Source organism: Myzus persicae, unplaced genomic scaffold (genome assembly GCF_001856785.1).
Source record: "Myzus persicae strain clone G006 unplaced genomic scaffold, MPER_G0061.0, whole genome shotgun sequence".
NCBI classification, from domain to species: domain Eukaryota; kingdom Metazoa; phylum Arthropoda; class Insecta; order Hemiptera; family Aphididae; genus Myzus; species Myzus persicae.
In genome coordinates, this window is record NW_019103575.1 from 111,569 (window position 1) to 126,193 (window position 14,625).

At 29.4% G+C, this 14,625-nt stretch overlaps 1 protein-coding gene across 1 annotated transcript; it reads right to left on the bottom strand.

The window, feature by feature from the left end:
* Window positions 1-700: 700 nt before the first annotated feature.
* LOC111034796 (voltage-dependent L-type calcium channel subunit beta-3-like) lies at window positions 701-14,412 on the bottom strand. Its single transcript, XM_022316169.1, has 8 exons — window positions 14,198-14,412; window positions 13,849-13,968; window positions 11,114-11,258; window positions 9,678-9,906; window positions 9,043-9,211; window positions 8,868-8,963; window positions 2,549-2,849; window positions 701-2,155 (listed from the first exon to the last, which is right to left on the bottom strand). The coding sequence occupies exons 1-8, from the start codon at window positions 14,267-14,269 to the stop codon at window positions 1,722-1,724; spliced, it is 1,566 nt and encodes a 521-aa protein (XP_022171861.1). The 5' UTR covers window positions 14,270-14,412; the 3' UTR covers window positions 701-1,721.
* Window positions 14,413-14,625: the final 213 nt, after the last annotated feature.

The window sequence follows — 14,625 nt, forward strand, 5'->3', positions numbered from 1 at the left end:
CTTCTAATTATTTAAGTATCGTAATTAATACATAAATATGTATATTGTATATAGGTTATAAACATTAAAGGCATAGTGCCATGGTAACGCTTACAGTTAATGTTTGTTGAGTGTTTTCAACCGATAGGTTGGTTTATACGAGTTAAGTTGTAAAAGGCACAGATTTATGTATCGGCAAGACAGTGTTAACAACGAAATACAGGCACTTTATCTCACTCTAGTCACTACACCAAATATTATATAACATCATCTATATACATATAGGAGACCGCCCCTATTCACTCATTAACGCCGAGACCAGGCCGTTAGGTCTAGACTTCTAGAGACTTGAAATTTTGTACAGAGGTTTCTTAAGCAATATAGGGGTGCACTAAGAAGGGATTTTTCAAAATTCGACCACTAAGGGGATAAAAGGGTTTTTTTATATAGTTACATAATACACGGGCAACGCCATGACAAGACAGCTATTATTATATAAAATGTCTTTATTATCTACAATTTATGACTAGAAATATTAATTTCATTTAATATTAAAAACCGAAAAAAAGTTAGAAATTTGAATTTCTGAAAGGTCATGAGTTCAAAATATTTTGGGTTTCTTTTATCATTGAATAAACTATAAATATTATATCATATACAGTACACAATATACATACATATTATCATTGGTTATATAAATACATTAATGGAATTTATAATCAATAATATTATCTATGTATATTATATACATATTTCATCATACAGAGACGACCAATATGTCGTGTCTAAATATAATAATATGAATGCAATTGGAAAAGTGGGAAGGCTTACATTCTGTTTCATTACGAAAAATTAGTAACGATTGGGAAAAAAGAACACTAGAAAAAAATCTGTTTTCTTTATTATTATGTTGTTTATTATACCTACCCTATTGGTCGGGATCAAAAATTAGCATTGGTTGCTTCTGTCTTCTGTAAAAGGTAACAAAACGGGTGCGAAAATGTTGCGCTAGAACTCAACAGGAGAGAATTAGGACAAAAACTAGAAAAAGACGACGAGAAGATTAAATACAGAGTTATAATAAAGAAAAATTTGATTAAGTATCAAAAACCTTATGACGGAGAAAGCTGCAAAAATTGATCTAATTTAAGCTGAACTTGTGAAAAAAGAACTAGGGGATATCAACAATAATTTTTTTAACTCATTAAGAATATTTACATAGGCAACACAAGTTGTCTACATTTAGACTCAGAGCAAATAATTATACCTATACTTACTCCGAAAAAAAAACAACTACGAAAATATGTGATTACTGATCAGTATCGTACAAGAATTAGCCTTTTGACACATGTGTCGAATATACTAACAGCAATAATTATGTCCAGAAGAATGGAAAGAAGGTCAAAGCTATATCATTAGTAGATCAGTTTATGTTTACGAAGAATATGATTACCAGAGAGGGAATATTGGCTTTAAGTATAATAATTGAGAAAATAATAAATTAATATAAATAAACCATTTAACGGCCTCTAACATCATGTAGCTATAAAAAGCGTTTGCAATTGGTGGCTTATGTTTAGAATGCGGAATGGTTTTAGTAACTAAAATATTGATTATAGCCAGATCGATGGTGTTTGATAGGTGCTAAAATGATATCGATCATGATGTCGGATAGTCTTACCAGCTGACAAAACTATATTCGATGGCATCCAGATACCACCTATCGTGTCTGGTGCGGCTGTCTACTCATCATCGCGACTTAGAGCAGACCTATCGAACGACACGTGTCGCTCACGCCGCTTACGCCGCTGTTGCCTCGGTTCGTCGTAATTTTCATGCTGAAACTGATGCAGATAACGTTTATCCTGACACTGCTGATATTCATAATTATACGGCTCATTTTCTTGACCATGCAGTTGCATGACACGGTTTTGATGTAGCGGACCATCGTGACTATGCAAATCTTGTTGCAGCTGAGAATGATAACTATGAAGCGGCTGACGTAGCGGGTGGTCATAATAAACGTTACCAACAACGTGTTGCTGCTGATTTTGATTATGAGTCTTATACTTGGTGACTGGAAGTGACATATTATCCATTCTTTGTTGATCGTAAGGTTCGTAATCATTGTTCTTACTATGCGTGCCTGATGATCTACGGGCCATTGGTTTATACTCTGTAAACATAAAATTCAAGAACGTAATGGACGAAAGCCGTCTGTTACGACTACTAACGAGCCTATGTAGTAAGGACTTGCATTATTGCCTGAATTAGAGAGTGTAGACAATACCCATAGGGGATAGACTTATAGAAATAGACAGAACATTTGCTCCGATGGCTGAGAACGTGGTCGTGCCTATAACGGATTAAGATTTAAGAGAGATGGCTTGCGTTTTATTATAAGAGTAAGAGAAATGGTACGGTTCAGAGGACAACCAATACAATATATACTCTGTCCCAAAAGAGAATAATCCTAAACCTTGCCTATATCTCACCGATTGACCGGTGAATACGTATTTATTTTTATTCTCAATACTAATAATACAAGTGTGCAACAGTTGTGACTTACCTGAAGGGCAAGTGCAAACGTTCGTCTTCGGTATTAGCATAGATAGATCTACTTTTGGCGATCTTTTCATTGTACATGGTGACTGTTCGCAAGAGTCCAGAATCTGGTGTGGATGTGTCGCCCGCCAATAAGACTCCATGAACCCAGCGATGTGATCACACGCATCTTCTAACCGATTTTCGTCCACTATCACGTCAAACATTTCTGATGGACATTGAGCCAACTTTTCAGACGCAATCATTTGAACATTGAGATGTCGAGTTTGTGACTTACCTCTTAATTTGATCAAACGATGTAAGACCTACATTCACAATAAAGAACAAATTAAAAATATATTTGAATTCAATATGAATATGTTTTACCAATTAAAAAATGATGTTACTTTTAAAATATAATGCTTTCTCTCTCTGTATTGAAAATGTAATATGATAGTGTAAAAATGTATTATTGATTAAATTTAATAATTAATAGTATCAGTATAATATATATCATATCACTAAGATTTCGTAAGTCATTTAATAAATAGTATTGTGTGGCAAGGAGGAGAAGTGAGTTATTTCATTTGCTTCACGAGCCAATTGCGAGCGAGCTGCTGCCTGCTAGTCTCTCAAGACTAAATTTCCTACCCGCACGAGCCACACGTAATATTTTTTTTTAAGTCTCAGTTTCCAATAGGTATTACCACGTCAATGTCAATGAAAATAATACAGCATAATATTTACAATAAAGTGGTTAATTAGCAATTACAGAAACGTAATGAAATTATTTTATACTGCCAAATATGACCCTAATGTTGATGGGTAAGCACAAAAACATACTATATAATAATAACACCAGTCACTAATATGGGCGATACGGTATATTTATAAATCTCAACATTTATTTAGGGACGTAACTATATCTCTCCATTGCATATAATACTAATAACAGGATTTAATTATAGTTGGTACTTGGGGTACACATATTTATAAACACACATGCATATATATATATATATATATATATACATTGTACTAGTATTATAGTTATATCTTAGATATAAACAGCAATTAACAAAATTCTACAAATTTGTATAGCCTATATAGGGATACAATTGTTTTCGTTAAATTTTAAATAATGCAAGTGACATGCAGCAAGGCCAAGGCCGTATCTTGGTCTTGATCTTGGTTTGTTCTTCACTAACCTTATAATTAAAAATAACAATAATAACTACAAATAGTCTACTTCATGGTATAACTATTCTTTATTTTTTGTTATTTGATCGAATAGAGTACAGCATAGTATATCAAACATAATTAATAATAGATTTAAAAATAAAAAATAAATCTTTTAATGTTAATAATAGTTTCATTTATTTATTTATAATGGCCAATCTGCAATTTTAGGTTTACAGTTGAAGTTTACAAGTAATATATTATAGTTCAACGATGGAGTATAACGAATAAAAAGACCTTTATAAAGTAAAAAACGGTGAAGAGTGGTGCCATTAAAAGAATAGTTGTGATGAATAGAAGACCGCTGTATAGAAAAAGTAACATGACATTTGTTTGTAATAAGGCTAGGACCAATACCAGCAATACCGTGAGCTCAACTTGTAAATATATCAAATTCCAATTTTAGAATATGACATTGACTAAGATTATAAATTGCACAGAACAATTTCATGCCATCCGAATGGAGAAAAAGTTTAGCCTTTGTGATCCGCTTAGTGTTTGTAAATGAGAACATTTTCAATTAACAAAAAGAATAAATATAAGAGGACCTCTTTGAAGGATACCAAATGGCATCACAGATAGTTAGAGATAGCATTTTTTATTTTCACGAATTGTTTTCTGCAAGTGATGTAATAATATAACAAAGAAAGACTGTTTTTGTTTTAGCTTGGAGATGTTCTATGTCTAAAGACTTAGACACAATTATTATAAAACCATGGTCCATTGCACCAAACGCCTTTTTGAAATCTGTTATAATAATTAACAATCTATATGAATAATCGTAATAGCGTAAATTACATTTAACTATTTTTTTTTAATTATTAATTTGATCTTACATACACAAGAAGATGTGAAATTATATTATTTTCCTCCATATTTGAGAACTTGATAATTTTTTTAAAAATGTCATTTGGAAGTTCTTTTTTCTTCTCTGATCTTCTAGGTTAGGTTAGATATGCGTTACGTAATGTCTAACACTAAATGCTGCAGCTCCGTAAATATATAGCTAAAATATATGTATGGTTACTAAATTGTATGTTAAATTTTAACTCGGCAAAATTAAATATATTATACATTTATTAACACTCCCTTTTGCGTTTCAATTTTGAGGTTTACAGAAAAATCTTTCAAATTAAACGGTTTGTCAGCAAACGTATTAGTTTCAATTAGCAAATTATATCTTAAAATTCGGAATGAATAAATGACTAAACCACACTCTTACACATCTTACTCTCAACATACTACAACATTCTTCTTGGCATTCATATTTTTTTTTTCTGTGCTGAAGAAGACTTTGTTGTAATGAATTAAAGCGATTGCATTTTAATTGCGTAATAGTTGTTGGCAACTGTTGGTTTTTGAAACCTCTTACATTGTTTATTTGAACTTTTAAACAATCTGACGATTCATCTTTGAGTAATTTTGTTATAATAAAGGAAACATTACATTCAGACTTCAGTGTTGAGCAGTTTCAAGTTGATAACATTCAAATCTTCTTTAAAAAGGTTTTTTAATAGAACAAATCACAAGTTTAATGTAGGTTTTTTTGTGTTGTATGATCAGCTAATTCTTTGGAAAATCGTAACGTACTATTTTCACTTTTGTTAATAAATTCTGTGTGTATACTAATATCAATGTATGTCATTACTATTATTGATGAAACTGAATCAAATGGGCATATTTAATTAATAAATATTTATGTATTTTTGTCAAATCGAATCAGCCTTGATAAATTTTTATTTGTTAGTAGAGTATCAAATGGTGAACGCTTTGAACTTGATTGAATACTAAGAACTCTTTTGATTCTTGGATGTGAGTTCATATACTTAGTTATTCTTTGTTTTTTATATTTAATTGGTACTGGAGAAAAAATTGTATCCGTTCCATAACCACGCCAATTTTCAATTGCCTCGAGAGAGCAGACTCTTAATTTATTGAAGTACTTAGATTCGTAGTTGATGAGTTAGGATCTTTGTTAGAATACTTATAGATACTACCACTATTGGTTGGTATTGAACTTAATTCACCTCAATTGTTTGAATCAGAGTTATTAATACTTTTTAAATAATCTTTTGATGGACATACACGTCTATTATTTGATTCCGTATTAATCACCATGTCATCAAAGATTGAAATGTGATTGTTTTCGTTATTTTTTCCATTAAAGAGTCTCAAATTTGAGAACTTTTTATCAGTTTCTCATTAGATTCAGCACTTTTAAAATGAGTTATTATAAATCTATCCGCACTCATAAGATGAATATGTTATCTGAGAATTTGAGTTTTAAGCTATTTGAAATCGTTTTTAAAACTCGGTAAAGTTGATCATAAATCTACAATACATTTTTTTGATAAACATCTAAAATTAAAATTCATTAAAATTGCCAAAATTCAAAAGTTTAATACAAATTCCTCATACACTTAATAGAGCATTTTACCGGAAAGTCAAATTAGTTTAGTTAAGGTATATTTAAATCATGGCTAATACTGGAATAGTTATGGTTTGGTTATTTCGGTTTATTTAAGAATAAAAGCAGCGTACGTCGTATGATAAAGTTGTATACTTGTATGTAGGACACTCTCGTAACGTAACTGATCCTTAGCAAGGTGACGATGCCAGACTATAACCCCATATTCAAGTATGGATTGAACAAGATCATAATACAACGAACAGAAAAAGATTAGAAGACTAGAAGAACTTTGTACTATGTTTAATAGAACCTAAAATCTTCAGGGCACGACCTGTTAGTAATAGCTAAAAGAGAGATCAGATGAGTAATAAATACCAAGATCTTTGATAATAGATATCTGTTGTAACTGAGTTATTGAGCACGTAGGAGAAGAGTATAGAATTTCTGGATCTAGAGAAAGAAATAATACTATACGTACTAACATTAAGAGAAAGACCTAGGTATGTTGGAGACTCATAAATTAAATAAATTAAGTTTACTTAAAAAACTTAGACGGTTAGAATGGGTATCAATTTTATAAAATATTTTTAAGTCATGGATATAGAGAGGGAAATGAGCTATTTTTAGATAACTGAAAATAGAGTTGATATACAGGTAAAACAAAGAGGACTCAAATTTCCACCCTGTGAAACGCCAGAAGTGATATCAACCAAGTTGGAAGAAAGACGATTTAATTTAACAAATTGTGTACGGTTAGATAGGTATGAACGGACCAAAGGCGGAAGAGCGTCACCAATACCAATATGATCAAGTTCTTTATTAAAAAGTTTATGTGGAACAGTGTGGAAAGCTTTGGAAAAATTGGTATGAACAACCTGAGGTAAGCTGAGTCTTTTCTAGGGCTGTCATAAATAAAGGATGTGAAAGATACACTGCAGGTAATAGTACTCCTTTCTGTACGATAACCATGTTGCTCATGAATAAGAATATGATTTACCACACATTATCATAGATGATGGATTAAAATATTTTGGCAATGTGAGGTGTATGGAAATCGGACGATCATTGGTTACTACCGAAGAATCGGAAGACTTGAGCACTGGAATGACGGAGTATATTTTCAACACTGAAGGAAAAACACCTTCGTCCAAACATTTTTTAAGCAAAGAAATAAAGGGAAGAATAAGGAAAGGCGACATTGGTAAAGTAGGTAAGTTGAGATCAAGTGGTGGCCATACGATAGTATATTTGAATCGCTAAAGGTCGACATGCAGTGTCACCACATTACTAATAATTTACTATTGTATTCAAATATTTGATGATTAATTTATTATAATTTTGTATTTATATTTATTAATTATAATTTATAACTATAGTTACTATAGTATAGTATTATAATCCAATCCACTCAATGATTAAAAACATAAAAACTTGAATTTATAATATGTAAATATAATATATATGTATACTATAAATATCTCATATCTCTAATAATAAACAATTATTATCATTATGCAGAACGCACTACGCTGCCATCTAGTTTAAATTGTTTCAATTAAAGGTTGCACGAATTATGTTTAGTTGATTCATATCAAAGTATATGGTAATATAGGTAATGGCCTCTCCTTATATTATTTACTCAATGGTTGAGATCCCATCAGGGTCATTAGTGGAAACGTGTTTCAACTTACCAAGGGCAAAGAGAGGCAAAAAAGAATAAGGGTACTCGAATGGGTATTCGAAAAGACGGGATATGTTGATAGGTTTGAAGATAGACACAAAGCAATCAGAAAATAGAGAAGCTTATTCAAAATCACTAGAAGCAGTGAGCGCACCATAATAAACCTTCGAAAGGATTGAGGTATGCTATTTTAGATCACAAACATATTTCTAAAAATCACGAGGCGATTGAGTGAGTTGTATCTGAGTAAAATGAATATAAACTTGGTAGTTTCAACCTTTCTGCTAGCTTAGAAAGACGCTTGCACTTGGCTCTTAATTAGGGGAATTTACTATAATCACTAGGAAGAGACGTTCTTTAAAATGTGAGATGAGTAACTATTTAGCTCTTTGGAGGCCCAACGAGGAAACGAAGTGGTTTTATAAATTTGTTAAATAGCTCCTCAATCTCCATCGCTATATATTTCTTTAATTTCTTTATTTTCCTTCTATTCTTCTTGTAGTTTAATAAATTAAGTTGAATCTAATAATCAAAATAAAAATGCATATTAACTAAATAAGAAAAATATAACTATATAAATATTTTTCAACATAAAGTTATAGGCAATAATTCGCATTTCGTGGATTATTCAGTTTTGTATGTACTTTTACTGTATAATTTATGAAAAAACCAAGTTCAATATAAATTATAATAAGTAACAAAAGTTATTACTACAATTTAGTCAATAATTGTTTTTTAAGCCATAGATAACTAAATATGTTAAAAGTTTGGTTATTTAGATTAATACAATTGGTTAAAACAAACTTTTAAATTTACCAATTTAATCATTAAAATAATTAAAATAAAGTTATTTACTACACCTTGTAACCGGTGTCCGAATTACTGTTGTATACAAAATAATTTGTGTAACGTAACTTTTTCGGCCTATAGTGATAATCTACTATATATATATGACCAACAACAGTTACTTTTTATAAAGCAATTAATTCTAAAGGTTGTATAAAAGACACTTACTTCTGGTTTCATTTTTATATATACTATGTTTGGCGCAATAGAAGTTTTTACTAATTGCGATGGATGGTTGATGGTATCACAATCCAAAACAACAAGCTTTAAAAAAAATGAAACATCTCAAAGAAGTATTTATTATTATTAAATTATGTTATTGGTCATAAAATCAATAATGTACCTGCATTGTTTGACCGAATTCAAAAATACGTTCAACTTGTTCCTTCACGCAAGCAATGGTGTTTGATCGGGAACCAGGTTTATTTCCAATGGTAGTTATTTTCGACGGGTCATTAAAAAGAGATTTCTTAGCCAAGGATATATCAGCCATAACGCGGGTAATAATGATCCTGAAAAAAATATGAGTGACAATGAGAATCATTATAATTTTAATGTTGCGTGATAAGATCTCTGAACACATGAATTGTTTAAATGTATTTCTAATAAGTAATAAGTACCTATGGATGGCTCGGATTTTGATGCATTTTCAACTTCTTCTTTAACCCTTGACACAATGATGATACTTTATTTTGTTTTAGTATAATATCTATGGGTATTTACAAATTATTTTTTTTTCGTAATATTTCTAGAAATAGGTTTAAACTGAATTAAAAAAATAAATAATGCCCCAAATAGAGTTCGTTGTATACTTGACACACATTTCAACATTTGTATCTTGGAAATCATCGTGTCAAAAATTCCAGAAAAAAAGATGCGAGTGTATCAAAATCCGATTCCCAGTTAAAACTAATAACTGCGTATTATGTGTTGAAATATGAACGAGAAGTTATAATAAATTATAATTTATAATTTTACCTTCCTTCAAAACGGCGTTTCAAAAAGTTAAATAATACTTTTTGCATCATATCAGTCACTTCGTATCCCTTTAAAGATGGTCCGACTATCACAATTGGCCTCATCGAAGGAACAACGTCGTAAGGTGGCAGTGAAATATCTTGTTTCTTAAAAAATATATTTCGTTTATATTTTACAGCTGGAACAGTTAGAGCAGATGTACGACCACCTCCTGCAGTAGGACTACCATCTTTGTTATTAAACAAAAACATAAAATAACTAATCAATAATTGAAAAATTACCAAATGGAGAAACCAATAGTAGAACACAAAATTAATAAGGATGCTATCTTGAGAACGCATCTTTTAATTTGCAACGATCTGACCGAGCGTCTCTCATATTTGAAGGTACCTATTACGGACAATACAAGGGCAGCATGTACCTAATTCAATAGTGAAAACAGCAGTTGTTAAGAATAAAAACGCATTAGTCATGACGCCTTTGGATACTATACGCAAATTAATCACAAGAATACAAAAGTTGTTATAAAAATATAAAATTCAATCTGGGGCAGACTGTAAGATACTTACTACCAATGCTTCATACTATAGTATCTATCTTATATATTTGTTTTATTCTTAGCTTTTAGCTTGTTTGTTTACCATTTTAATATAATATAATATAATATACCTAGCGTCTTAGTGATTATAAGTCAATAATCTGACAGTTGTTTTGAGAGTTGTATCATTTGTATCTAATAAAGTATATCAGCTTACAATTAATATGTTATCCAGTGGCGCAGTCAGAATTTCTAAAAGAAGTGGCTGAAAGTGAGGGAGGAGAATAAAAAAATCTTACAAAAAATGTAAGCAATTTTTATCACCATTTGCCAAAACTTACCTTTAACTACTGGCTAGTAGGATTAGTAGATACTCCTGTCCATCCATACAGTCTGGACAAAAATATATACACGTGACTCCTCATGTTTAATACAACATATTATAGGTATTAATTACATATCATAATATTATCAAAGGGAAACACTGTTCAACTGTTCAAATGACAATAAATAAAATGAAACAAAGGGGTATGGAAGAGGGCCATTCCATGGTCATGACACGGATGTTGTCAATTTTTTTTATATAAATAAAACTTAATTATTCACAGTACCTACCTAAACATTATTTGGAATGTGCATCAATTACATCATTCCACATTTTTATGAGACATATAATCAAGGCAAAATTAAATAAATAAAAAATGTGAAACACATAAAAATGAAAAAAAGCTCTATGAAAATTATTAACCAGAAATATTATAGGCACTCCCAATAATATTTAGCTTATCACAATAATAACATAACAAGTAGATACAAAAAAAATCAACAAAAATTAAATCCTCTTGACTGCTAAAAATGTAACAATACATTTTTAAATAGCTAGAGGCTCAAAAATTACCCAAGTTTGAAGATACTGAATTTTTTGTTGAACTTAATTGGTCAACCATACGCATGATTTCGAGTTTGGTAGGTGATGGTATATAACACAGATCAGATCCTTCCTTCACCAGACGACCAATCCACCAGTTTTTATCATACTTTTCCTGAAATAATTAAAAAAAAAAAATCTTTGATTATCATACAAACGCTGAAATACCAGCTTACTACTTAGATGTTTTTTACTATTTAAATTATAAGAAGCATTAGATTTAGTCTTAAAGAATGAAACTATAAAAGGTATACTTATATTTATGATAGTAATAGTTGAACTTTTCTAAGTCCTGAAAAAGGGATAGCAATAGCAGTATAATTTCTAAAACACAAATATGAAATAAGTCTACCGGGCAGAGCACGTACATTTTTTGACTTTTAAAATATCTATTTTTTTACTAATACTTATTAAATAACCATAACATATTTTTTTTAGCATTGTTAGGTATATTAATTTTAAAAAAGTAATTAAATTACATTACTCAACGTTTAAAAAAATGTGTGATAAAATTACCTACTTGAAACATTAATGAGAAAAGTATTAGAAAATAAAACATTGAAAACTGAATTATAATGAGTGAAAAATAATATAGGTAAAATACTAATGATATTTATAGTACTTTTTTAAATTTAAACAAACATATTTTCTTTTAATTCTCTATCTCTGAACAACGGTAACATATTATATTTAACTTAACAAAAAATAATTTAATTACATTTTTGAGAATTGGAAATAATTTTATTGAAATTACTTAATGCATTTATTAATGCATTACTTTCATTACATTATTATTTATTTTTATTATCCAACATTGTTTTTAGATTTTCTGTACACACATGTATGGTATTAATAGGTACCTACCTACTTCTTTTATTTAATAGACACATTTTTAAGTTATTTTTAAAATGTCTTTATAGACTTGATTTTTTAAGAAAAAATAGAAAAATATCAACAACAAAAAAAATGGTGGAATATAAGGTATCAGTTTGAAATAAATGATTTTAATCGTTTTGTTAAAATTCAACAAATAATAATTCTGTTCTATTAGTTTTAACATGAAATAAGACATTATTGATTAATATTTAAATTTTGCTTTACAAATAAATAACTAATATAGAAAAATATTATCATTCATTCAATATAACCTTTAAGTAAGTACCTAAATAATTTAAACAACATTGAATACATTTAATCAATACAAATTAAATAAATAGATAAACTGTTATTAATGTTAAGTACTTACCTAGTTCTAAGCATTCAATATTTTTACTTTAAGTGTTAGATACTCATATATACATATATAAATAAACTAAACTATAGTACTTTATAAATAATGTGCTATACCAGCTATGATCTAATCATCTAACTTCAGACTAGCAAAATATCTATTGACTATCAGGGTTCATTACTTCCCAGTCAGCTTTATAATATATTCCAAGAATACAAATATGATAAAAGTAAGTGTTAATGTCTTATAATACTGAAATTATTATTCATTCTAAACTACTTAATAAAAATATTCAAAAATCACCTTATCAAAACAATTTTTCTTCAAAATTGTTTTAGTAAATTTCAAACTTTAATTCATAAGTACCATAAGGTTACACTTTTGTGTATTAAAACGCTGCTGTTCTGTTGTTCCTCTTAAGACAAAAATATTTCAAATAAGTATTATAATTCATAATAATAAATTATAATTAATACTTAATAGTTAATTATATACGACTGGAAAAGTAAGGAGAGGAACATTTTATCAGTTGAAAATATTACAATACTAAGATATTTACGTTTTGAACATTGGGTAACCTATCTAATTTCAAAAATGAAATTTGTTATGCTGATCAAAACACAACTTATGTGCCTAATACTAATTATATTTTTTTTATATACATATAAACTTATTAACTTAATGCTTTGTCAGAAAATTCATATTTAGAAGTATACCAAATACCAATGTATTTTGTATACACATATTTTAATCTTTTATAAAAATTATATAAATCTTTAAATGTATACATGTATAAGCAGATCAGATTAAGAGTTTAAAAGTCATCAACCCATATAAAAAATAAATTATTAATTTAATAAGAAACATTATCAATAAAATTAGATAGCAGTTATATTGTAAACTATATACATAAATATATAAATAAAGATTTATGAAATGAATCAATGAACATATATTATAAACATTTTTCATTTTTAAAAGCTATTAACTGTTATAAGTAGGTACCTCGTATCTAGGTAATAATAATAAACTGTTTAAGTGGTTGAGATATACCTACCTACCTAAGGGTTATGAAAAAAAAACATAATAAATAGGCAAACAAATATTATTAATTTAATAAAAAATAATATAATATATTATGTCATGTTTTATTGTTTTAAATAGATATTTAAAACAACATTACTAATATTATTACTTTGTTAACAAAAATTAAATATTTACCAGATATAAAGTTGGTAATTATTATTCAACATTTCAATACAACTTACCAATAACAGACGATAATGTAAATTATAAAAGTTAATTTAACAGAAAATTATTTTATCTTACATGGGTAATCCATAAATCAATTACCAACATGGTACTGTGTATAATATATTTGTTTTATCATTTTTAAATTTCATTAATTCTAGTATTGTATTAAATAAAAGAAAATGTCAAATAGGTAACTAAGAACATAATATATTATAGGTACCTTGATATGTATAAATTCTTGAGTCTTAAATGAGATTGCATGGCCTTGTAATGGATAGTCATCATCCAAATTGCCATCGTATGCGACATTTGAGCGTAAGGCAAATGCCACTGGTTTTGACTGTAATAAAAACGAAAATATATTTACGAAGACCTTCGTATCAAAAAATTAAACACAATGTTGACACAAATTTGTGACTGGGGATAGTAAAAATAAAATATCATATTTTTGTAATTTTATTGAAAACGAGTGGTCAGCATTGTGTTCGCAAAGGAGCAATTGCTGTGACGACCAAAACGGCCTGAATTGTGTGTAGGTATATAGAATCGCCTTGTGGCGGTATGCGTACAGTCGAGCAAGGTAGCGATTGCAACAATGGATTCTGGTCTCCGCCGTCCACGGAACTGAAGCCACATGCCATTTTTTGGTAGTTGAGAATGTCGAGTGTCGACGGTAATGCACTATGGTCTACGGGGAACGGATCGATTGAAATATCATGTACATATCAACTTCGGGATAATTCACCTTCGTTTTCACCAATGCGGAATTAAAATGAAACGTTTCGGTGAATCTTTGGGGGTCCATTTATTCAACCTGTGGCGGTTCTTTCTTACCGATAATTTTACTACAGTGTTGTAACTTGTAAGCTCCCTGATAAACTTGTTATCACACTAACAACACTCGTTCTGATAAAGGAGCGTGCCGCGATCACGACCACTGTGGGATCCGTGGGATCAGTATTCAACGTCGGACTTAGATAATAGATATATTATATTG